This window comes from Protopterus annectens, chromosome 5.part0 (genome assembly GCF_019279795.1).
Source record: "Protopterus annectens isolate FY-2018-M chromosome 5.part0, PAN1.0, whole genome shotgun sequence".
Taxonomy (NCBI): Eukaryota; Metazoa; Chordata; order Ceratodontiformes; family Protopteridae; genus Protopterus; species Protopterus annectens.
This window is the reverse complement of record NC_056735.1, coordinates 377,559,869-377,586,169: the sequence shown is the minus strand read 5'-3', so window position 1 is coordinate 377,586,169 and position 26,301 is coordinate 377,559,869. Positions and strand designations below refer to the sequence as shown.

The 26,301-nt window shown below is 38.5% G+C and overlaps 1 protein-coding gene across 5 annotated transcripts in view; it reads left to right on the top strand.

The window, feature by feature from the left end:
• Positions 1 to 500: 500 nt before the first annotated feature.
• The window catches only part of RIOX2 (ribosomal oxygenase 2), a 456,423-nt gene continuing 430,622 nt past the window's right edge, over positions 501 to 26,301 (top strand). Inside the window, exons 1-2 of one of the 5 annotated variants that reach the window (XM_044072345.1) lie at positions 501 to 680; positions 3,690 to 4,124. In XM_044072345.1, the coding sequence (XP_043928280.1) occupies positions 3,693 to 4,124 (432 nt within the window). In that variant the 5' untranslated portion in view covers positions 501 to 680; positions 3,690 to 3,692. The other 4 variants (XM_044072343.1, XM_044072342.1, XM_044072346.1 and 1 more) reach the window with 4 other exon arrangements.

The following is a 26,301-nucleotide window of genomic DNA, read 5'->3' as shown; positions in this document are numbered from 1 at the left end:
TAATTAGGCGTCCAGAATAACGGGTGTCTCAAAAATTGCAAAAGCGCAAATTTCTCTTTGAAGCTGCATTCCCATACAGACTCTGTGATGGGAAAGGTTTGAGAAGAACGTAAATATTCAAAACATGCGTATGCTGACTGCAACCAAACAAATAAAAATGTTGTTTACCGCTGTAAGGCGAAGAACAAGATGCCAATTTGGCACGTTATTTACAACATCAGCATTGAAAACAAAATGATTTTGCAAAACGTGTAAAGCTTTATTTAGTGGCTCAATTACAACCAAGTTCAACCAAACTCATTCTACTTTACAGTAAAAACTGCAGTCTGCACACACTACGCAGCAAAAACTAGTGCTGCTACAACCGCCACTAACACCGAAAGGTAAAGCTATTCTCAAGCACAAAGATTTTTTATTGCAGGCAATAAATCTGTTTCCAACAGTTCCGGTTTGTTTCAGAACCGGAACTTCAGCTTTAAAGCACTCAAAACAGTTTCAGGATATAATAACGTGGCGCCCTAATCTCAAAAATAATGTCAGACCTACACATAATGTTACAAATTTATTAAAAAGTATTATAGTCAGAATGACCCGTTTTCAATTTAATACTCAAAAAGGAAAATAACTGCAATGACTTAACATGGCCGTTGAATATAATTGTCTTAAAGGAATCAGTACGGGTAAGGCTTAACAAAAAAAATACGCCCCTCACGTTTTGTAGCGTCTAGCAGATTACATAATAAAAACATTTTTCCCAATAACATTAACTATCTGTCTTACAAGTATACATAAACTTGAAGCCGACTTAACCTAGTACAGCAGCAGGGTCTAATAGCACCGAGACTTATGGGTAAACTTCCCATGTTAATGACGTAGTTAATGAGACTAGTATAGTATTCAACGTGGAGAGCTCATCATTTAAGTTTTTGTACTCTGCTTTGATAGGTTAAGGTAGGCAATGTCATGGAAATGCCCCTGTAATTAGTATGTTTTCTTTGTCATCTCGATTGTGGCAGTGTAATAACATGTCACATTTATTCTAAGGGTACTGTGTCATTGTTGATTAGTTTTAGAACATGCAATGTGCATTGATAAGCGTGGAGTGATGAACCTGGATTGTTTGGGTTAATAGACAACTGGTGACTTTTCATTTACAGTTGCGAATCCGATTTATACACTTAGCAGTTCTGGTTTGCAGTTGTCGGCAGTAAGGTTAATCAGAAAATCCATTGTTTTTCATATACTCTGCAGCTTATCGGTGAACGTTCGCACATTAATGTGTGTGTATATATTGGGAATGGGAGATAATGAAACGAAGAATTAAGTTTTGGTAGTATTTTTGTTCATTGGTTAATTGCGGCTTTGGCTAATTATTCCGAGAATCTTTACTGATAAGTTTACATTGCCGTTTGTATTTCAAAACCACTGGCAATATTAATGTTAAATCTTGTACGATGGACAGAACCATCGATTTGTATGCACGCCGCAAGATTGACTTCCGCGCATTATCCATTTTTTTTTTGCAGACGAGAACTGAAGTCTCATTACGGTTATAGCTGTATTTAAGTAATATGTAGAAGTTCTCAGACGAAGGGCTGATTAGCAAGTCAGGTAATACATAAAAAATAATCTAGAACTAGAAGTGGAAGGGATTAATTCAACAGAGTGCTTCTAAGGGTGGTAAGTGAGTCTGCCATAGGTTGTTACCAGGCATAGAGTCCAGGACACCAGTCAGGAGCTTTGATCAGTTTATCCGAGCACTGTGTGTTAAATGGCTTGCTCAAAGTTCCCGAGTAGGCAAATGGAGACTGAGGGAATCGAACAGGGTAATACAAGAAGCAGCTTGTTAACCGCTGACTGTCTTCTTTCTACAGGAGGTGAAAAAAGTTTAAACTGACACCTTTGGTGATTTAGTTCTGTGTTAATGTAGAGTTTTTGCTTAATAAGATTAAAATATATAAACCATTTGTGCTTAGCCAATTGCAGTGGCAACTGCAATGGGATAAGTGCGACCTTACCCAGGTTTGCAGTAATTTCAGAGTAACAGTGAAAATAGGTATGTGTGTTGATGCGTTTCATCATCCCACCTATAGCAGTTAATCTCTTATCTATATTTAGGACAATCACGTAAAAATCTGTCGACATTCACCCTTCATTTAGAAAGCTGATAAATTTACTGTTAACAGTGACCGAGAAGACTGATAGATTAAGATAGTTTGCATTATTATTATTGTTATGTATTTTCTAAAGAATAACATGTTTTAATATGTTGTATTATTTAATGATGTAAAGCATGCCAGCTTTCCACAAAATCACCTGTTTTAATGAAATACATATGCAACATTCTGGTGCAAAATCAATGCCAGTTCATGGGTAATGGTCCCATATTAAGGTAAATCACAGAACAAAAAAGTGCTTCCAAGAGACTACTATCAGATGTAGGCAAGCAGGCTTACAGAACTGGAATGTGGAGCTGTTCTTAGTACAGGGTTATAGCATGCTCAGTTTTAGAGGTAATTCATGGAAAGAAATTAGCCAATTACCTAAATGGTTGAGAGGGAAAGAAATTAGCCAATTACCTAAATGGTCGAGAGGGAAATAAATTAGCCAATTACCTAAATGGTCGAGCGGGATTAGAAAGCAATAGGAAGGAATAATGAGTTTATCTGCAAAGTGATTCTTTTGAGCAGGAGTGTAGCCAGCAAATTTAATTTTGTACTTGTGTGCTGTTATTGCTGCCCCCCAACCAACCTGGCACTTAAAAGTTGGACATGTTACCCCCCCCCCCCCCCGCCAAGCACTTAAATGCTTGTTCACTTTGCCTCTGAAACTATAATTTATGTAAATCTTATTGGAGGCATTAATTTAGACAGCTGTGGACATAGTATGGCCTGAAATAGACATGTTTTCTCTAAATAATGTCTAGAAAATTATACTCGGACTACAAAGCATACGTTTAGCAACACCCTTGCTACTGAGCTGAAAGGTTGGGAGGCTGGGAATGGACAGTCTGGAGAAGAGGGAGTTGTGAGTGTGTATGGATACATGGGATAGTGAGGTTAGTGTTAGTGAGGGGAAAGGTGAAAGGACTAGATGAGGGGAAGTGCTGAAGAGAGGAAAGGAAAGGGTAAGACTTGCAGTTAGCTGGTTCTAGATTTAATGTAGACGTGAGAATGTAGTGTCTCTAGACAAGATTAGTAGAAAATCGATCAGATGAGAGAAACACTGTGAAATTTGGGGAACGCCGCTATAAATTAATGTAGAATAGGTGGAATATAAGAGAAAATTATATGGGGTCAGTTTACAGATAGAACTACTGGTCTCAATTCACCGTAATTGTTATATCAAGCATGAATTTTATTCATTTTAGGAGCACATTTTCTTGTGTCAGTATTTGATTTTACGTAACATATGCAACAGCAATGTATTTTGTTTATATACGCAGTTTACATATGACTGATTTAAAAAAGCTTAGCATGTAGTAATGGTTGATATCATAAATATTATTTTATTGTTTTGTGATCTATTTCTTTTACACGTTTGTATGACCATTCTTTCCTACTGCTTTCATTTGGATGAGCCTTTGGCAACTGTACTTGTGTCAATGCCAGTGTTAATCTAAAAATGTTTGCTAAAGTACAATGCAGCCTGCTACTGCAGTTCTAATTTTTTCTTTGTTTTGTAATAAGGAAATGTCCAAGAAAGCAGGGCATACCCTTGCAGCAGCAGACACTGATGAATGTAAATCTAAACGGATGAAGATTGGTAAAGAATGTTGGGAGACGCCCCTTAGTTTCAGCAGTCCAGTCAGCCTTTTTGAAAGTTTGATCTCACCTTTAAGAGAAGAAGAGTTCTTCAGGGATTACTGGGAACAGAAACCTTTGCTTATCCAAAGGAAAAATCCTCAGCTAGCATCTTATTATCAATCTCTCTTTCAGTTTCACGACCTTGAGGATCTATGTTCTCATGATGTTTATTATGGAAGAGATATGAATCTTTGTCGCTGTGTGAATGGCAAGAAGAAGGTTTTAAATAAGGATGGTAAAATTAATTTTGCTCAGGTGAAGAAGGACTTTGATCAGAAAAAAGCCACTATACAGTTCCATCAGCCTCAGAGATTTAAGGTGCGTTAACTACTACTACTACTGTTCTTTTAAGTTAGTTCACTAACTGTTCAAAGGTTAAAGTCCTGAAATTTAGGCTTAAGTGTATCTAACTTTTGTATCCCAGTGTGCACATACAATCCAAGAAACTGTAATCATTCTGGTATTCTCCTGCATATTCCTCGATTCAAAGACTATGTTTCGAAGCGTGCATTCTCCATACTTGGCCCAAAATTGTGGAAATCCTTCCCACCAGAACTCGGGACACCTCATTGTATCCTAAATTCCATGCTCTTTAAAAAGCACATCTAATATCTCAAGCAACATGTACTTTGTGTACCACCCGGTCACATAACCTAACCCTCCACTTTCCTGTGGACTAGCACTCCAGTCTATCTCCTTTACACTGGTCTTACCTTTTAGTATGTCAGTCGCATGAGTAGCAGTCTTTGTGCAATCTGTATTGATACTTGCAACAGCCTGATAATTACTGAATTCTTGTACGTATCATAAGTTATACATTTTGATCAGTGCTTGTATACTTAATTTTCTTTGTATCCATACACTTGTAATTATAGTAACTTGATTTTATTGCACCTCCACTGTATTCTACTCCTTATACCTGTGATTTTATTTCACCCCGGGCTACACCTTAAATTATTTAGAAGTGATTAGTGGTCTACCCTTGTAAACGGATTCAACTAAACAAATAAATTAAAATATTAATTCTTATTTATAGCCCTTTCCCTTCTATTTACTCAACTCATTCTGAGATGCATTTCATCTTGTGGAAAAATATCCAGGCATATGATTTTTTTCCATTGTAAATGTTGTAATTTTATTTTCAGTATCTTTCTTTGGCCCTTGCTTTGGTCTTAGTCAAGTCATATTGTGTGAAACTCAAGTGATTGATGCGTGCAAGCATTGTAAACCTGCAGAAATGTTAACCTTAATGCTGAAGCACTTACACTTTCTTAATTATAGTTCTGTGGCTGCTGAACTTCAGTTTATCACATCCATGCATGTGTGTGTGTGATATGTGTATGTGACAGTAGTATAATTTTGAATTCAGTAGAGAGGTTTATGATGCAGGATGCTTTGCTCCCTAGTGTGACAAAAATGTTTGTCTGCTTTGCTTTTACTTTTGCATGTATGTTTCAGCTGATCCTTGTTTTGAATTTAGGCTTTCCTATTCAGAACCGTGTGTGTTTTTTGTGTGTATACGACACGTCTGGTTTGTGATATATTAGTATCTTGTACTAAGTTTAGGAAGTGAGTTTTGTGATGAGTGGCAAAGCCATGAATTGCAGTGTTCCCTAATTCTCCATTGCAGTATACTTCATGTATTGCTCATACCAGACCCTTGCATATTCCATTTTTTTCTGTGTTTTTATGTTAGTGTTTTCATTTCCATTTGTGGAATGCTACATAATTGCCAGAGTTCCTACTGACTACAGCTTAGATAATTGCTGTAGTATTTTTTGGTTCCACAGCTACATATGACTATCAAAGCTAACACCTTGCTTTTCTTGATCCATTTATATTCTCCTTGGGTCGAGAGTCCACAGAAACATTAATTTATGATCAGCACTGAGAGTTGAGTGCTGAGAGTGGTGCCGCCATATTTTTGGGGTACATTTTATGGCTTTAACTTTTACAGAGTGATTGTACCATAGTACATGCTTAATTTCATGAAAGCAGTTTTCAGTTTCACAGTGCACTGCATTAGTACGCGAGGCTGTCCTGTCCTCTTCATGGACAAGCCATGACCCTCCTCCCGAGGTTGGTGAGGTAATAGCTGCTGTGCTTCCCTGTGCCGGCTCCTGGCTTGCTGGTTGAATCCAAGTTCAGTGGTGAAAAGTCAGGGCTTTAGCCTGCCAAGCCACAGAGCTGCTTTTTGTAACTTGCACCATTTTTTTTTTCAGATTTAAACTCTAATAGTTTGTCCTGTACTTCCTGAGGTATAAAGGTTGACTTTTTTAAAGTTTATTTATTTGATATGCTTGGTTGTTTAGTGAGATTCGTTCTGAAATTTACTCATTTTATTTAGTTATATTTTTAGTTATTTTATAGTTAATCTAGATAGAATATGTTCCAATTCTAGCTTTTAAGGCTGCTTTCTTATTGTGTAGTTTTATGTTAACAAGAATGACTTATTTGTAGAGGTTGATTTAGGTGATGTGTGTGCGTGTGTGTGTGTGTGTGCGTAAAGTTACTTTTCATATTGTAGTGAAGTAGAAATACATTATTGTATTTAGCATGTTTTCATTAAACTGAATGTAAATATGGGTTGTGGGTTTTAGTAGTTGTTTAGTTAGACTTGGGTGGTTTGGGATGTACTCTTCTTTTTTTTTTTTTTTTTTTTTTTTTTAGCAGTGTAATGAATGGGAAATGAGGCTTGCTTAATAGTTTTATTTTTTATTGTTTTTCACAGTTAACTAAGGTAGATTTAGATTTATAGTTGGGAATCTGTTTTAAGTGAGCTAAGGTGTGTACGGAGGTGTTGCGCCTCTTTACTGTGTGCAGCGTGTAAACTGTACTCTTTCTAGCCAGTATTATAAACATGGTGGGTTTAGGGGAATTTTAGTAGCTTTGACACCCCAGTGGTGTAGACAAACTTTTGATGACTCTACAAATGTGTAGCTAAATGCTGATAAATTACTACGAGTGTAGGTAAACAAAATTGTATATTCATAGTGTATCAGATGTGTTTTTATTGCAGGTATTATCTAGGGTCCACTTTTAAGATGACCGAGAGTGCAGAATAAAATGTATACATTTGTGCGTGTGTGCGCATGTCAAAATGTATGTAGGCACTCTCTCTTGTGTACACACACACACACACACACACACACACACACACACACACACACACACACACACACACCAGTGGTGGCTGGTGACTTCAAATTAAAGGAGGGCTGCAGGAGACAGTGGAATGTGTGGGGCCAATGGGAAGGGGTGTGGCCAACTAGAAAGGGGGTGGAGCTATGCTCAAAACCAAAACAACTGGAACTTTAATTAAATACACTGCCCTGGGTGCCAAACAGTCATGAGAGTCCAGTCAAGACAAAATGAAGTGTAGAAGAAAAAATATTTCAGTGCATTGGCTACATGCCAACTTACTTAATATCCAGATGGAAACAGGTTGTGAGGAATGAAAAAATAAATTACTTTTTAAATACATTACTGGAATGCCAGTCAAAATCAAGTATAAAGAAACAAGCAGCACTCCACTCAAACCACTACTCCTTGCACTGCAGTTCTAATTATAATTTATATTCAGCTTTATAAAAGTACCAAGTAACATGCTGAAAGTAGCAATCTCTGTGATACCCCCACTTGTAAAAAATGTTCCTTATCCAAAAAAGACCTGCTGCCTGACACAACTATGTACTTGTTTCATGGGGAAGACATGGTCAAAGTAAAAAATGAACAGCAAACAAGAAACAAGCTCAAGATAAATTGCTTAAAGGATTCCTGCACAAGTTATGGACCACACATGATAGATTGGCATTCTGTTTAGTTTACGGGTAAGCCTGCAAAGATGACTGCAAGTCTCCAACAAATGTAGTGAGCTTCTGAAAATACTGTAATCCTGTCCTTTTATTACAAATACTGTCATATGCATTTCAATACCCAAGGCTTATACATTATCTAGTTATGTAAATATTCTCGGCATGGCAACAACGAAAAGGCTTTCAGTGCTGGTAATTCTTTAACAGTATGCTTATTAAAGCTTACTTGCATCTTGCAATCTCCGTCAAGCTTACTTGATGGTCATTAAATCATTGCTACTTAAACAGAGCAGCAGGGCACTGTGACAGCATGCATTTTCTGAATAATAAGCATAAATCAACAGTATAAAAATATGAGAAAAAAACAGAACATTCTGCAAAATCAAGGACAGATGAAAAGCCACGGTTGTACTTGTGGTCCTCCTTGCCTTCGTTGGACACATCCAGAGCCACTACAATGGGGAGTGGGGTACAACAAGTATGTCACAGTTTGAAATGTCTCTTGCTGACAGTGATGGCTCTGACACGCATACCTCTCAACTTCAGAGCAAGAAATATGGACAAAGCCATACACAGAACTAGAAGTGGGACACAGGCCCAAAAATAAGGACAATTTTTTAAATATTGCTCTTATTAACTTGGGTAATAGAACAGTAGTAGGTCTTGCATTAGTACGAATTTTCTGAAGGGTATGAAATCTGAAACTCCAATGTCTATCATTATTTTCTAACTTCAGTCTTTAATGACTTGCCACTAATTTGCCAGAAAACCACAATTTTATAGGCCAAAATGTGATGCAAAAATATAAAGTTACCACACAGTACAGCTGGGAACCTGTCAAAAAAAGGACACCTTTTTAATAGTAACACTGTTAACTTGAGCAGCTAACAAAATAAGAGCATCTACTGTTTTCTTCCAAAATTGCCATTTTGAGGAGGGATTATTAGGGGAGAGCAACATTTTGAGCCAAAATTGGGGACAATGGAGAGGTTTGGATATCCTAATTCTACAAAGCGATTTGCACATACCTCTCAACCTCTTAATGCAGGAAATCTGGACAAGGCCAAATATATTGGGGGAACATACAAACACTACTAAAAATTACTCTTGTATAAACTTAAGACAGTTGATAGAAGAACAGGTCTTGCATTAGCATGCATTTTTCTGAAGGTTATGACGTCTGAAACTCAATGTCTGTCATTTAGTGACTTCATTCCTAAATGATTTGCTAGAAAACCACAAATTTTATGAGGAATAAACCAAAAATAAGAAGTAAATATCTATTCATTCTGTAAACATATGGACAACTGAGAGGTGTAGTTCAACCAGGACTGTCTTGAGTTTGCTACCTCCCCTCACAAAATCGTGGTCGAATGGAGCCTCCCCCCTGCAGCCATTCCAATGTCCCATTCCTTGGTTATTTTGCCCCATTTACCATAAACACTGTAATGTGCATACTGCTTTACTTCTGCGATGATTTAGATTTCATTTGAAAGTTTTATTTTGCATTTTGCAGCACAAACCCTAATAGATATTTGTTAAACAAAGCAATGCAGTCTTGCAAGACTTGGCATTAAAACTTCTCTGCCCTTGAAACTCACATGCATTGAAACCCACATTCAAAGAAAATACATTTTGCCAGTGGCAGATAAAGATTAACTCTGGGCTGTTTTCAAAATCATAGGCCCCTTGAACATGAAACATACACATGCTCTTTGATACACCTTCCTGACTGTATTACATTATATTCCTTGTACAATACAGTACAGTTGTTAGAGGGCATTTTAAATTTATTGTTTTGAACATTTTTCCAGTAAACAATGAAACAAAATGCATACACCAATGACAAAACTGCCCAATTCAGAACATTTCCATCATAAAAAGTCTACTCAACCTTCTATAGTCCACCAGTATCAGTAAATATGCACAATCTCTGAAATAGTAAAATCCACATTAAAGAGGTTGCTGCTAGCAAACAACTTTATATGTCATTGTTTCATCTACAAATAAAGTGCCTGTTGCCCTTGAATAATAAATTGCCTATATTGCATGCATTAAAAAAAATAAGCTAGTAATACCACAATAGGGAATGGATAGCAAACTGATAACGGGTTCATGGTTACTAGGTATCTTTGCCAAAAAGGACTGCAGCATCCACCCCCTTTACAACACAGTACAGTATCAGCAATGCATCTACCTACTGTAGGAGTAGAACCCACAGCCTTCTGCATCAAAAGCAAGTATACTACCTGTTGTGCTATTAACAGTGCAAGCAGACTTAGCATAAGCAGCACTAAACTTTTGTTCCCCTGCAGCTCTCAGCTCCTTGTAATATCTATTCGACACTCAGCTGTATCTCTGAACTTTGCAGCACACGAAATCTGGAAAAAGACAAAATTTATTGGGGGGGGGGGGCAAAAGGTCAAAAACCAGGGACACATTTTAAACATTGCTTGTATAATGTTGGAAAGTTGCTAGAATAAAATGCTGTGTTACCACCATACATTTCACTGCCACGTCTTGGAACCGAGGGGACCCTGTGCAAAACAGTCAGAACAACATACCACTATGCCATGTCAGCTGTTTTGTGAAAGAGGAAGACGGAAACTTAAATGGCTACCATTTAGTGAATTCAGTTCTCACCATAGCACAGCTGTCAACCTCTTGGCACAAAACACCTGAACAAAGCCAATAATGGGTGAATACAGCCCCCAAACATATTCAGTGAATTCAGTTCTCACCATAGCTCTCAACCTATTAGCAAAAAACACCCGGACAAAGCCAGTAATGGGGGAATATAACCCCCAAACGTATTCAGTGAATTCAGTTCTTACCATAGCTCTCAACCTTAGCACAAAACCTGGATGAAGCCAATAATGGGGGAATACAGTCCCAAAAATAGGGACAAATTTCAAATATCCATCTTATATACTTAGAAAATTGCTAGAATAAAAGCTTTTGTGTTACCATGCACTTTCTGAAGAATATGAAGTCTGATATTCAAATGTGTCATTTTTAACATTTGTTAACAAGGAAAGTCTGACTTGAAACAAAAGCTAATTTTTAACAGAGGCCCAGGGAGAAACACTCCAGACAGACACATGTCTTTGTAAGATGGGAGGACACTACAGGAAACAAAAACAGGGAGGGCATACAGACTCCACACAGAAGGTAAGGCACCCCAGCCAATAATCAAATCAGAGAAAATGTAGCTGTCGGGCAACAATGCTACCACTGCACCAATGCACTATTGGCTTTGCAAGGACACAAAAATACAGAAACCACAGATTTTATGAGGAACAGAACAAGTATGAGGGAAAAATCTGCAATATTTTTACAAAAGTGGTGGGTAGGAAATTCAGGCTCTTGCCACCTGGACCCAAGGTGCATGGTTCAAGCCTTATTCTCTACCCACCACCATGTAGCACCTGGGGCATTACACACACTCACACACACACACACACCCTACCTGGATAGATGTAGATCCCTTCGTTGCAGAATTAAATCCACAGCCATTGGAGCACTACGAGCCTGCCCGCACACTACATCCTTCCCTACGTCCGTTAGAGCATTAAATCCAACACAGCTAGCGAGATGTTCTTCCCCCGACGAGACTCCCAGCCTGCCGACGTTGCAGTCAGAGTCTGATCCCTTTCCAGCGACAGTCTATGCAGTTACAACTGCATAGACTTCTGGGATCTCTGCTCTTGAATGTTTCCTAATCTGGACTGCTGCTGAGACAGTCTGCGCATGCTCCAGACTGTCTCAGCAGCAGTCCGGATATCAGAAATGCTGCTAGTGGGCATGCGCGAAGGTCCGCTATTTGCAATCGTTTTTTATTTTTATTTCTTTTCTTTCTTTTTTACAGCTGGGGGGGCTGCAGTCGGGCAGTCCAATAGCATGGGCCGCCCCTGGCGCGCGCACACACACACACACACACACACACACACACACACACACTTGCACAAAATGTGTTAATCTGTGTGTGTTAATCTGTGTTTGTATAAGTTTATCTGGAATGTATAAACTTAATTGGTCAAACCTGTGATGCAGCTTGCTGTTATTGCATAAAACCAAATAAGAATCAAGGATGAATGAAAGAGACTTTTTATGGGCTTAACTCACATTGCTGTGCAGCTCTTGTCAGCTCTGTATAGCTGCCAAATCAAAAACCAGTGCACTGTAGAATATTACAATTCCACCACTCTCAAGTCACAGATGCAGTCTGTCTCACTTTCTTTCTTTCTTTCTTTCTTTCTTTCTTTCTTTCTTTCTTTCTTTCTCAGACACACACCATACACTATGAAAATCTGAAGTCATTTACAGTTACGCACTGTTATGTAGCCTTTTCTAAAGGCACAATATGTGAACTATTCAACTGTAAAATATGTGTAAGGAAAGAGACTACTCTTTCTCAAAAGCACAGTGTACATGTGCAAAACACAGACTTTATTCTCCTACAAACACTCTACTCACCAAACTCAGCTTTTCTTGACCTACAACTACAGTTGGATAACTGAAGGATGAAAATAATACACAGACCTCATTACCCATTCACTACATTGCAAAATAATAGGAATAATAGTAATAATTTTACACATTGCACAGTCAGAATTCATTTAAAACCCCGTTAACCTATAGAAAAGAAATGCAGTATATTTTCACTAAAATCTAAACAAAGTAAGGATATGATTTCGGGCAGGGTAGAATTGTCCAGTGTTGGGGGATGTTTTAGTGGTGAGAGTCCCACAGTACCAGGGCAGGGCTGGAGTCTGGTCATCAGTAGCTTTCACCTCCTTGTAGTGCTAAAAAATGAAGTAAATCTTGGTCCAGACTAATTCTAATGATCTATTATGAATGCTACGTGCTGTGAGTTGTGCCAACATTATGTTGTCATTTTCTATCCACTTCAAAGTGTCTATTACCTCCTCTGATTACTATTCATACTATGTAGGGACCCCGGAAGTTTTACATCCCTCTTTAGGAGGCTATATCACCCACATTGAGAACCAATGGTTTAAGCAAAACTAACTCAAACGTAACTCACATTTAAGTTACTAGTTACTAAAAAAAAGCAATATATTACTATTACTAGTTACTATTTTGAAAAAGTAACTAGCTATATTACTAGTTACCTGAAACTGTAATATATTACAGTAATGTATTACTTATTGTAATAGATTACTCCCATCACTGGGTACAAAGTGCATCTAAGATTTCTACCCACAGGAATTTCAGTGCAGCTCAACACCTTAATGTGACAGTACCAGCTTAGCTGCACTGTAATCCCAGCATCTTAAAAATGAAAAGAAAATACTTTTTCAGTTGAAATGTAAAGGATATGTACTTTTGGTATAATATGGACTTTGTACATATATTCTGGATATTACTTTTGCCTGACCAATTTACACATTAAATTTTCCAAAAGGGATTGCATTGTTGTGCTTCAGTATAAAAGCTCTTCTGTTCTATTCTGACATTTGCTTTACAGTAAAGCAGTTGTTTGAAGAAAATCCAGCAAACTCATATGTTTGTGAAAAGTATGCAGCTAGTGAGCTGGCTACTGTTGATATATTTTGGTATATTCCTGTGCTCTGAATTTCAAAGTTTGTTTAGTCTGTTCTGTATAAAAATAAATCACTTGCGCATTTTAAAGCATAGGTTAGTCCTTCAGAATAACAAGTGTACGTTTTAACATTCTCAGATTTCTTTCCATTAATTTAATGAAGTCAAAGGAAAAAATTCTCCCACAAAGTGAACAGCTGCTACAGAGGAACGTACCCCTCAGAGATGTTCTATTTGTAGCAAAAGCATAATTAGCGTACCTGAAATAGCTGATAGTCAGAAGATTACCTGGTGTCCTACCCTTATAGCAGTATTCTCTGGGAATCTTTTCCAAAGATTTGCAAAGCACTGCATCTTGTACCAACATAGGAAAGACTTTTAGTACCAACCCCAGCACCTCACGGCATGGCATATTGTACTGGGTTGCAAAACAGACCATTTCCTTTTTCCAGCATTCCTTCTAGTGTGAACCCCACTTTGACTACCAAAAGTTATTCTACCATTTCTCTGCAGGGGCTGTGTTTTCTTTAAGCAGCCTGAACATCTTGTGGACTATATCCATGTTGCAGAAACATTGACTTAAACTTAGTTGCCTCCAACAGAAAGCCCTTGTGGTGAACTACTTTATTATAAGAAGATTGTGTTGAAAAAGAAATGCCAAAAGGATTGGTGGATAGGCCTGTGTAGGTTGTCTAATGTGACTGCAAATTTCCTGTAAATTTTGTTCTGATCAGTAGTGTGTGTTTTGCCAGTGTTAATATACAAGTAATTCACACTGCTGGAATTCAACAATTCAGAAAAAGAAAAGCCAGACCTGTTTGCTATTTCATGAAAAAAAAATTGTAAGCACCATGGGTGATCACCTCATAAACAAATAGCAAATTAATCAATTAAAAATAGCGTGTAACCTGCTTCTCAAAAAAAAAAAATATGCCGTGTTTCGTATAGGCAACTTATCCATTGTTTCAGAGGAGTTGTCCTAATGACCACAGTCTGATAAGTAAATACCAGATAACGACAAAGTAATTGTTTAAAAATGTATTCTTATTATGTAGAGCATCTTTAAGTTCTCCCAGTTAAAACATTATGAAAATGTGATAGAAAGAGAACTTGAAGCTCTACATAATAACATAATAGCAAGATCTCCCCTTAGAAAGACAACTGTTAGAAAACTTAATCCTTATTTGTTTGTTGTTCATTTTTATGAAGCCAGACAAGGGGGAGGGACAGTCTTGATGCATACAGTGTGCTGTGTGGACAAAATGTCAGATATTTTGAACAATGAAGACAAATACTGCAGGGTTTTGAAAAATGAAATAAATGTAGCATATTACAAAATTTACTTTACACTTAAGGAATTTGTATGATGGTATGAGAGATAAACGTGCATTTAACTGTTTTGTGGACAGGGAGACCAATCCTCCCATCAATATTTGGAATTCCAAAAGTCCATAAAAATGTAACTGACCCCCACTTCGGCATATAGTGGCCACAGATGGTCTAAGACTTACCCATTGGCTAAGTTTTTGGCTAATAAATTAAAGAAAATATGAACTGAACATACTCGGATATTAAAAGACTTGTGGGATTTCCTGAAAAGTATTAAAGGTGAAGTATATAATGGAGGGTTGATTTTTGTTACAATAGATATCATAGATTTATTTTCTGTCATACCACATCACACTGGGCTTGAATGGTTTGAAGAAGCCTTAGTGGAGGCAGGAGGCTTGAATGCAGATGAATTTAGAATTTGTGTTGGAGTAAAGGTATTGGTATTTAAAAATAATTTCTTTCATTTTGATGGGGAATTTTACAAACAGGTGATTGGGGTAGCTATGGGGGCATGCGGATATTGTGTTACAGGTATGTGAATGGAAATTTGTTTTTAAAATATTGGACAAATCAGGAATTTAAGTATTATAAGCGATATTTGGATGATACATGTATATTCTGGACTGGCCCAGAAGAAAAAAATAAATAAGTTTATTGAATATATAGGCTCCACTGCAGACTTTCTCAGATTTACTGAAAATATCTCTAAGGATTCAGTGAATTAGTTGGAAGTTAGTATACAGAAGGTAGAATACCTTATGTTTTTTTAAATCTAGGGTGTATTGAAAATAAACATATTTTAACTCCTACCTTTATTACATGATTGCCCGCCCTTATAGGCAAAAGGAGAGTATTGTCAAAGGACAGTTCATTAGTACATCAAAATGACTAATAGTGAGCTAGACTTTAATGAAGAATGCATATTATTAAAGTATGTTTTTCAGAGAAGATATCCATCACAATTGGTGGAAGAAGTGTTAACGGAGGTCAAGGAAGGTAGGATGAATTTGCCTCTATTTTAGGGAAAGAATGCGTGACCCTTAAAACACCAGGCCACTACAATGATGAAGATAAACAGGATGTGAAAGATTTTAAAGGGGCTCTAGTGTTGAATTCAATTGTGAAGTCAACCTAATTAAAAATGTTATTCTGAACAACAGGGAGAGATTTCCTAGTTTTTCAGACTTGGACCCTATATTTAAGAATCTCATTAAATTTGTTTTCAAGAAGGGATGGAGTATCAAGGACATTTTAGAATATGATAAAATAAGTTTTAAGGCCCTTAATAGGAGAAGAGTTAGTTTGTTTATGTGTGGGGCTTGTGCTCAGTGTCCCTATATGTCCAGTAGTGAAACTGTTTATATCAGAAGTAGGGATAGATTTGCAGAGGCTAGAGCTTTCACTAATTGTGATGGTGCAGGTGTTATTTATCTTGCTTTATGCCAGAAGTGTGATGCGCAAGCTCAAAAGGAGGATATATGAACACATGTATGAAATTGGATCCAAAGAGGCCACAAATGCTTTATTTAAACATACCTTGGGCTGCAGACAGGCAGCATTTACTTATTTGTATTAGAAAGGAGTTTACGGACTCCAAGGTGGGGGACCATGGGAGACAAGGATAGAATATAGGGAACTATATTAGCAGCTGTTTCTTGAAGCCTGTAGAGCCTCTGGTCTAAATGAATATGTCTCCCTTGCTCTTCTCTTGTCCTTAAGCTTAGGGCAGCTATATTATAAACATTCTTTTATATAAAATTTAAATGATGTTTTTGAGATTATTATAGAGTGGTTCTACTTTGTGGTTTAACAGTTGTCATACTGCTGCAGTTCACTTTTTCAGTTTAATGCTGTTTCACAAAAGGACACTAGGTTGGGGTATTTGTGTAGGTTTTAACGTATTCACATTTGAACATGTTTTTAACAGCAACATTTTATAGGAACAGAAGAAAGTTTTATATTTAATTGCTGTATTTATTCATTAAACTGTATAATATATGAAGTTATTAATATGTTTTAACTGTTATGATGTAAGTTTTCTGGTTCGTGATACACTTGTTTAAAACTTTGTGAGGATTGAAAATTATTGGTAATTTTAATTGTAAAGGGTATTTATAGACTTGTGGCATGCATTTTTTTATCTGACAAAGTTCTCTGTATAGGTACGAAAACACAGTAAGTCAGTTAATATGTTATTTCCACTTTTAAAGCTTCTGGGTGTTCTCTGGACATCTAACAGGGCTTGCTGCAGTTTTGACTTCCCACCAGTTTCTGGTGTTTATTTTGGCACTGAATTCTCTGTCTTTTGAATTGTTTACCTACAAAAGGGGGCATTGCACTGAATGATGGGTTTGATGAATATTAACAAATACAGTGGAACAATGACTTCCTTGGACATAGATGCCATACCTTTTGTTTATAAGTTGCACAGTGTAGAATGAATTTCTCATTACTGTAGACACATGATGGTCAAAGGGTAGATGTGTGTGTGTGTGTGTGTGTGTGTGTGTCAGTGTGTGTCCAAGTCCCTGACTACTAGGATAGCTCTTTGGGGTGTATTGTCAATATGATAGTTACCAGGGGTGGATGACTTCCCGAAGGATACTATTATGCATTTCTTGGCATTTAGTTTTAGTCCTTGCCTCTTGACTCCAGTTTGCATCAGCCCTTCCTGGAGAACATTTGTGTCTGTGTTAGATTCTGTGACGCTGTTAATTTGCAGTCATCTGCAATTTAGTTAGCCAGAGGCCTTTGACATTGGCCTTGATTTCAGAGAAGTAAATACCAAAAAAGAGCGATCCTGGGATCAATCCCAGAGGGACTTCACTTGTGACTGCCCTCTTTGTAGAGGTAGACTCCCCAATTGTGACTTCCTGTGTCTTGTCTGTGAGTCAACTGGCTATTCAGCAGGAGTTTATACCTAACCTCTTGATTTTTGTCAACAATACTGAGTGGGATATGCCTTGGCCAGGTTAAGGTAGGCAGTATGAGCCATTTTGCTCTCATCCATCGCTTTGGTGAACTTCTTACACCAGATTGAGTAGGCATAAGCTGCCTTTGAAACCAGGTTGGGTTGAGTCCATTGTCTGGAGGTTTCCTGTTCCATTACTGATCATTTCCATGGCTCTGCATATAAGACTTGTGGGGTCTATATTTTCCTGGGTCGTTAGATGGCCCACCTTTGTGCAAAGGGATTACTGTTGCTGTTTTCCTTCGTGAGGCATGAAACCTGTTTGGAGGCTATAGTTAAATAGCAATTCCAGAGGGCCTGATAGGTCCTATTTCATGCTATATAGAAACCTTGAACTTTAATCATAATTTGACTTAGGAATGGGGTCCTTTCCCATCATGGTAATGGAAATCCAAAAGTCTTGGCAACATTTATAAAAAAAAAAAAGGCGTCATGGGGTACTGTCTGGCCCAATTAATGCAGTACTCTTGAACCTAGAGAGAATATTAAGGACCTGCTCCCTAGTGATAGAAGGGGGAGTTGTATTTGATAGTATTTCCTGTGGGAAGGTTGATTGGGGAGATGGGTAAAGCTGGAGCTGAATTTGTCAGACAGTAGGTTTGCTATGTCTTCTGGCTCAGTATAGGTGGCTCAATTAACAATGCACTCTGCACACATTTGTGTATTACCTTTGATGTTGTGGACAGTAAGGAAGACACTGAAGAAGGATATTCTATCCGAAAGCTTTGTTTTTTATTAAAATATCTGACGTTGTGGAGTTTTTTTTTTTTTTTTTTTTTGCTTAAAGTTGATGTTGTGGACAACTAAGGAATGACTTGTGGTTGTTGTTGGTCTGGGAGGACAAATGTACCTCTAATTTGGCTTTGGTAGACTTTATTTGTCCCGAGTTGTTTAGTTTGAGAGTGCTTTTATCCGTCTGGGTGCTACACCTTCAAATTTTTGCCATGATTTTCTTCCTTCAGTTATTCGGCTTGTTGATGTTGTGCTTCCACCAGAGTGTCTTGTTTTTTTGAGTTAGTTCTGCACTTCTTCCTAGTGGGTGCAGCTGCCTCTATGCAGTTGTTAACATACTGCTATAATGATTTTTTGAATGGTTCTGCATAGATAGCAGTATTCGCAGTTTTTTATGGGGACTTGAAATTTTGCAAGGATATCCCTTGTAGGTTTACTGTGGTAAAGAAGCGGACTCTGTCGAATCTACTGTAGACAAAGTCCGGAGGCCGAACAAGGACAATGTCTAACCCGACATTGTCAAAGTACAAATCTCACCCTTATCTCAACCCATGTTAAAGCCTGTTTCGATGTTGGGACATATTTCAACAATGTTGGAATTTGACATTGTCACTTTAATGGATGTGAGTCGATGTTCCCATCATTCGACCGAGTCCGCTTCAGCTTTACCATAGTAAACCCCCTTAATAGTAGGAAGTTAGCCTTAGAGTAGATCTTGACTATTCCATGGTTAGCTGGAGCTCCAGGTTTTATTTTTACTTCAAAGGAGACCATTTTGTGGTCTGACCTTGCCAAAGAAGACATTACACTAAAGGGTATGTGGCACTCTCCCATATTTGTGTTTACAAAATCTAGGAATCTGTGCCTGTACGTTTGTTGTCATTTGATTCCCAGTTAATAAATAAATAATTTAAAATCGTCCATGAGTACGATATTGGGTTGGATGATAAGTGTTTAAAATGAGTTTAAATACATGTTATGAGTTTACAGGTCATAGAGGGAGACATATAGCTTGCAAGGAAGTGGTATGAGATTTTGCCTATGGTGATTTCAACATGGATAAGCTTAAGTGCATTGTACTGTTTGACCAGCCTTGAGATACATTTATATTTGATGTAAATAGAGACACCTCCACCTTTAGTCCCTGTCTGTATAGTAGCTGGTCTAAATATGTGGAAGGCATAATAGCCTTGTACTGCCCGTGTGCTCTTCACAGCTGTAAACCATGTCTCAGTTGACTGCACATGTGTCAGCATTCTCTAGGGTGAGGAGAGCTTGTAGGGAGTGGAGTTTAGACTCATAGCTTTGAGCAAGAACACCTTTAGATTTTCGTTTTGGTTTGCTAAGTTGGAAGTACTTTCAGTTTGGCATTGCCTAAAAAAGGCACTATGGGGGAGGACAATGTTTTAGCTAATATTCAAAAGCCTAGAGGGAAGAATTGTAGACCATCTCTGGCAAAACAGTGTCGTCAGTTGATCATCTTCTTCCATACTGACAAATCACACCCCCTTAGAATGACACCAATAACTAAGCCAGTTTAAGTCAGCCATCTTTTGTTCGTATTGTGGCATCATCCTTGGAGAAGGTAAAATGCTGCTCCGTGCTAGACTTGTACCAACTTGGGACACATACTCTGAGAGCTTTGTGATGTCTCTTCCCATAGTCTAGGGAAGTACATCTCGGGTCATTCACACCCACACGGTCTATGAGTCATAGTAGTACTTGTGGTCCAGTGACCTGAGTGCGTGTGTCATTTGGCGGATCCTGGCCTCTGATCAGCAATTGATCATGACTTTCACCTTACTCAGTGTGATGAGAGAGACATTAATGTGTCTTTCAATGGAGTATGCAATGACCAGAATGTTGGATTGTGTGGTAGCTTGTCTTGTGAGCTTAGAAGTAGAGGCTCCATCAGATGTAGCCGTATATGTTGATATGGATATTGTTTTGAAAGCGTGTATGCAGTGCTGCTGAGGGTATTTGTTTATGTGTACTTCATCTAGGAGGACTTTGGTGTTTAGGAAGGTTACATTGAAGTGCCTCGGCATACGTGGGTCTATATGTCTACTTCAAACTCTGTGTGATGGGTACAGTGTGTGTGCTACTGCCAGCCTGATTGCGAGTGCTTTTATGTGAGAGCTTTGCCTCCAGCAGCATTGCGTAAATGCATCTCAAATACTATATCAGTTTGTTTGAGAATTAAGTGGTTGCCAGTAAATATGAGGCAATGTTTACATTGTCTCAGGATGCCTGTATCTACCAAGCTGGTAACAGAGGTAATGAGAAAGTTCATATCCATGGCAACAGTCCCCTTTTGATTGATTAGATGGTTGGAATATCAAATTTAATGTCCGGAGTATCTGGTATAGAGCTCTGGGGGCAATGCTTGTCACTGCAAGCTACTTGTCCTGTGAACAACTAGGTATTTCTGAAATTTCAAGGGTTCCTTTATAGCAAAAATATTATATTTTATTTTACATTTGTTGACCGGGGTTTTCCGACTGGATACATGTCCATTTTCAGCAGAGGCTTGGTGAGATGAGCTCCGGCATACATACAGAAATTTATTTCATTTATACATGACAAGTACAGTTTACAAATTCATATCAATATTACAATACATTGAAAAGATAGGAAGATATATAATATTATTATTTTATTTATTTATTTTTACATTTGTTGACCGGGATAGTCTTTCTGGGTATGAACCCATTTTCAGCGGAGACCCGGGGAGAAAAGCTCCAATAAAACAAGAACAACATTGACTGGTACAGTGTCTGTTTTACATAGAATTTAACAGAAATATCTAGAGACAATAAAGAAAGTACAATATGCAATTGGCACTTAGTAAAGTCATATATGTGTGTGTATGTAATATATATATATATATATTTTTTTTGAGGGCAGGAGTCCATCTTTAGTTGTTGAGTATACTTTAATACTTGTACATATGTATACCCTTACATAAGAAAAGAAATTATCAAAATTATTCTCTTATTGTAAGTAGCTGATAGGTGGTATTAACAAGTGGGCGTGGGGTATACAGGGAGACTGTAAAATTTAGGGGATGAAATTTGATGTGGGCTTATGTGGTATTTGGCTTGGTGCAGGAGCAGAGCCAGTTAGTGAAGTAGTCTTTGAGCAGAGTTTTGAATTGGTGTAGGTTGGTAGCATTTAGGATGTGTTGAGGGATTGAGTTCTAAAGTTTAGAAATGTGGTGGGAGTAGAGGGCATCTCAGGCTTTGTTGTTGGTTTTGGATACTTGGAGTGTTTTGTGTGAGGATTGGAGTTGAGTGTTGGCATATGGTTGTAGTAATTGTTGGACTGGGGTTCTGCTTGGCTGGTATATTAGTTGGTGAGTAAAGACAAGTTGGGTATAGGTTAGTTGCTGTAGGAATTCTAGCCAGTTTATTTGTTGTAGGGCAGAGCAGTGGTGGGACCTATATGGGGAGCTAGTGGCGAACTTGGCTATTTTATGGTAGGCTGATTCAAGTTTGGTAAGGTCAGTTTTTTGTTAAGGTTTGTAAGGATGGGAGAAGCATAGAGAACAGTAGATGAGAGATGAGTCCTGGCGATGCTTAGTCTAGAATGGCTAGTTAGGAAAGGATTAATTTGGTAAAGAGAGACTAGTTTGATGTGTGTTTTTTTTTTTTAATGGTTTGAGAGAGGTGTAGGTCGAATTTTAATTTGCTATCAATTGTGACGCCTAGTAATTTGATATGTGAGCTGGTGTTTATGATTGTGTTGGAGGAGTAGATTTGAAAAGTGGCTCAGGGATTCGGTGTTTTGGTGGGGAGAAAGATCATGAGTTTGGTCTTGTTTGGGTTAAGTATGAGGTTGGTGTTCGTTAGCCAGGATTCTACTTCTAGGAAGGATTGTTGTGTTCTAGTCTGTAGTTGTGTTAGAGAGGGGGCAGAGCATATCAGGGTAAAGTCCTCTGCATATTGGATGACCGAGGCAAGAGATGTGGACTTATGGAGTTGGATTTGTGAAGATGGTAAAAAGTAGGAGGCCTAATATGGAGCCTTGTGGAACTCCTATGTTAACAGGGAGCAAAGATGATAGCTCCTGTTGCCATCTAACAGCCTGCTGGCATTTGGTTAGATAGCTGTGGAACCAAGGTAGGAAAGAACGACTGAGATGTAATGTGGCCAGTTCTGACAGCAGTTTTTGGTGTGAAACTGTGTTGAATGCCTTTGAGAGATCTAGAAAGATTGATGAGACATATTTATTCTGATTTCTGTGTCCATTTATTGTGTTAGTAAAACTGAGGAGGGAGGTTGTGGTGCTGTGGTGGGGGTGAAAACCATGTTTGGTGTTTGATAGGAGGTTGTTGGAGTTTAGAAGCTGGGAGTGAATAAATTTTTCTAGTATTTTGGAGAAGGGTGAAATAATAGCAATGGGCCTGTAATTAGTAAGCTCGGTAGAGTTGCCACCTTTATGCAGTAGGGTGATATAGGAGACTTTCCAGATTAGTGGGACATGGGTCTCAAGAGAGAGAGCGGTTGATGAGGATAGAAATGGGGCAGGCTACGACTTCGGAGGCAGCTTTGAGGAATTCTGATGGGAGGTTGTCAGCAGCTAGGTTGGTGGGCTTGAGCTTACTGAGTATTTTTTTAAGGTATGGGTTGGGACGGGGTTAAAGGAGAAGGAGTTTACACCCTCATTGTTGGCTACGGGGATTGTAGTAGGGATGTTGTAGTCATAGTCAATATGTGAGTGAATTGTGGTTATGAAAAAGGAATTGAATTGTGTTGCAATATTTGATGGGGGTGTGGTAGGATTGGCGGTGGACATACTACCAGGTTGCAGGAGTTTGTTTAGAGTGGCCCAGAATTTTTTGGGGTTGTTTTTGTTTCTTTGCTGTGCAGTGATTGTAGTAGGCTTTTTTGTCAGCTTTTATCTGAGATTTGGCTTTATCCCCAAGTTGTTTGAAAAGTAGGTTGTCATTGCTTTTGTTAGTTAGCCAATGTTCCCATGCCTTGTCCCTTTCTTTTAGTAGGTCTTTGGTGTTGTTTCTAAGCCAGGGTGTGTGGTGATGTTTTATTCTAGCTATTCTGCAGGGGGGCAGGCTGTTTAGGATGTTGAAGGTGGTGTTAAAGTGTTGAACAGCATCATCTAGTGGTAGTGTTTTGAGGGGGGACCAGTTAATTTGTTGGAAGAGGGGGTTGAAAATGTGGGTGTTAAAATTTTTTCTTGTTGCGGATTAGCCTATAGACTACTTGTGTAGGTGGACTAAGATTGTTTCTGATTAGGTATGTAGGTAGGTGGTTACTTATGGTACTGGAGAGGCATCTTGCTAGAAGGGGTGTGTTATTTTTATTTGTGAGAGTCCAATCCAGGATGGATTGTCTGTTTGAGGTTTTGTCTATTCTTGTGGGGGTTTATGAGCTGGGAGAAACCATATAGGTTTATGAAATTGGATGGATTATTGATATTATAGGTGGACCAGTCAGTGTTGGGGTCACCCATAATTATAGTTTCTTGGTGGAAGGTTGTGGATAGCCAGTGAAGTATGTCTTCGACTGTGCTAGTGTTATCTCCTGGAGGGATATAGATAGCCACTATGATTAGTGTTTTGTTCTTGTTGATATTCAGTTTGGTGATTAGTAATTCAGCATTGTTAGATGTAGGCAGTGTGGTGTTGATAACTTCTAGGATTAGATTTTGTTTAAATATTATTGCTACACCTCCTCCACTTTTATTTTGACGATGGAGTCTATATATGTTGAACCCTGGGGGAAGTATTTCATTGATTTTTTTTTGTGGCTTAAGCCAAGTTTCAGTCAAAATGGTTATGTCAGGGGAATGTAAGTCAATTAATGCATGGATTTTGTTTAGTTGTTGTTGTGTCTTTCGGCTTTTCCCAGTTAGGGGTCGCCATAGCGGAACTCCGGTCCGCTAATGATTGGCAGTAGAATTTTACATGCCGAGTTGCCGGCCCTGACGCACAACCTTCAACGAAGGTATGCCCATTCACGCATGTCTCCACACAGAAGACGCTCTAGCTGAGAATCGAACAGGACAACGTCTTACTGTGAGGCGACAACGCTAACGCAGCTCCACCACCGTAGTTACGGATTTTGTTTAGTATACTTCTTACATTTATATTAAGGAACAGCGGGGAGTGTTGTTTGGGGTGAAGGGATATGGTGGAGTTGATTGAGGTGTAAGTGGTAGTTTGTTTATTGGTAGTTTTGGGGCCAGGTTTGGGGTGGATGTCACCACTGTTTTGATAATATATGAAATAAAGTTGTTATAAGTTTGATTAGTTTGTGATTTCTAAATAGTGGTTCATTTTTGTGTTTGGTTTGATGGTATTTAAGTGGGAGGTTGTCTATTTCTGTGTTGTTGCAGAGGTTGGGTGAAATTTGGGAGTTGTTAGTGGTGGGTTATGGGCAGTGGAGAGTGTGTGATGGAGTTGATGGGGTGATCATAGTAGATGGGGGTGTAGAAGTTAGTTAAATGATAAAGAAGAGCTAGTGTAAATAGGTTGGCTGTGTGGAGACATAAGGTAGTAAATACTGTTTGGTTTTAGTGGATGTAATGGTGTGTATTTTAGTGAATGTAACATTGTGTGCTTTATTAGTATGTTGAGGTTGTTAGAGTGGGGCTAACAGCATATGGTTAGTGTGTGTTGTGAGATGTTGAAGGGGGAGGTGGTAGTTGTGAGTCTGTGGGTATGTGGTAGAGCAGGGATTAAATCAGATAGGGTGACTGGGAGGTCAGAGCAGCTAAATGTGTAGGTGGATATATGTTGTATTGTAATGGTGGGGGGAGGGGGTATAGTGGGAGATTGGCCTGTTTTGATTACAGGGTGTGACAACTGTTAGATGTGTGAAACAAGAGGATTGTTTGTATTGATAGCATCAATGTATTGATAACATTTTTAACTGTAAAAAGGGTAGGGATTGGTAAAAGGTTAATATATGTGTGCTAATGGATAGGTGTTGACTAGAATTAGTGTAGAAATGTGGGCTACTTTTATAATTCAAAATTATATAGGTGGTGATTGGTAGACACGTGGGAGTGGTTAGGTTTAGATAAATTTGAGTGATTTAGGGGTGGGAGGAAATGGGGGGTAGGGGAGCGGAGTGAAGCCCGAGCATAGTGAGGGCAGAACAGAGTGGGCAGAGCCAAGTTCTATAACTGTACAGCAAGGAACCGTCACTTAGACTACCCGGTACTGTGAAAAGTATCTATGCAGCTGACAATTTTGTAGACTAGGAATTCTTAGAGAAATAGAAACCTTATGCCAGGAGTGAGTATGGAGTGGGAGAAATATGGACAAGTGTATTGGGAAGGAGAAGTCTGAGTAAAACAATGACTCCAAACTAGAAAGTATTGGGTTTAGAGAGATCTTTGGTGGGGGTGGGAGTTACCAGTACTGTGCACTTCCTGAATACAATCTAATGAAATTAACAGTCATAGAAGGGTTAAATCATTAACACACACTGTAATGTTCCTGTACTTTAAGTAAACCGGGGTCACAGACTTTTGCAGATGCAGCTTGCTGGTAGAGAACTGCTATAGGAATGTCTCAGTGTTTGTATTGGCTGACAAATGGAGGTCACACTACTGGAAGATGCCAAAACAGCAGGCAGAACAGGCTAGATAAGCAGTTCATAGACTAACAGTAACACCCTGTATGAGTGACATAAGGAGTCTTCTTTTAACTTGTGGCTGTAGGATAAAAGCTAGTCAGGGTTACAGCAAGGACATAACCAGCGTGTTTTAAAGTACTGTTTTAAGGCTGTTTTTAAATTGGGTCATTGAGGGAACTGACGCAAGTTCATTAGGAAGGTAGTTCCATGTTTTGCCAATGGAGTTGGTGAACAAATTCCTCAGCCGAGTTGTTGGTTTTGGCTGTTTGTACTAGTAGTCTGTTGGATGAGCGTAGAGTCTTTAGGTTACTATAAGGGGTGGTCATTTTTTTTTTTTTAAGTATGGGGTGTTCTCAGGGTTATATAGAATCTTATGTACAACTGTTAATTGGTTGTACTGGAGTAGGCTAGGTAATTCAAGCCACCCTAGTTGATTTAAGTTTTGACAGTAGTGTGTTCTGTAAGCTGCTCCAGTG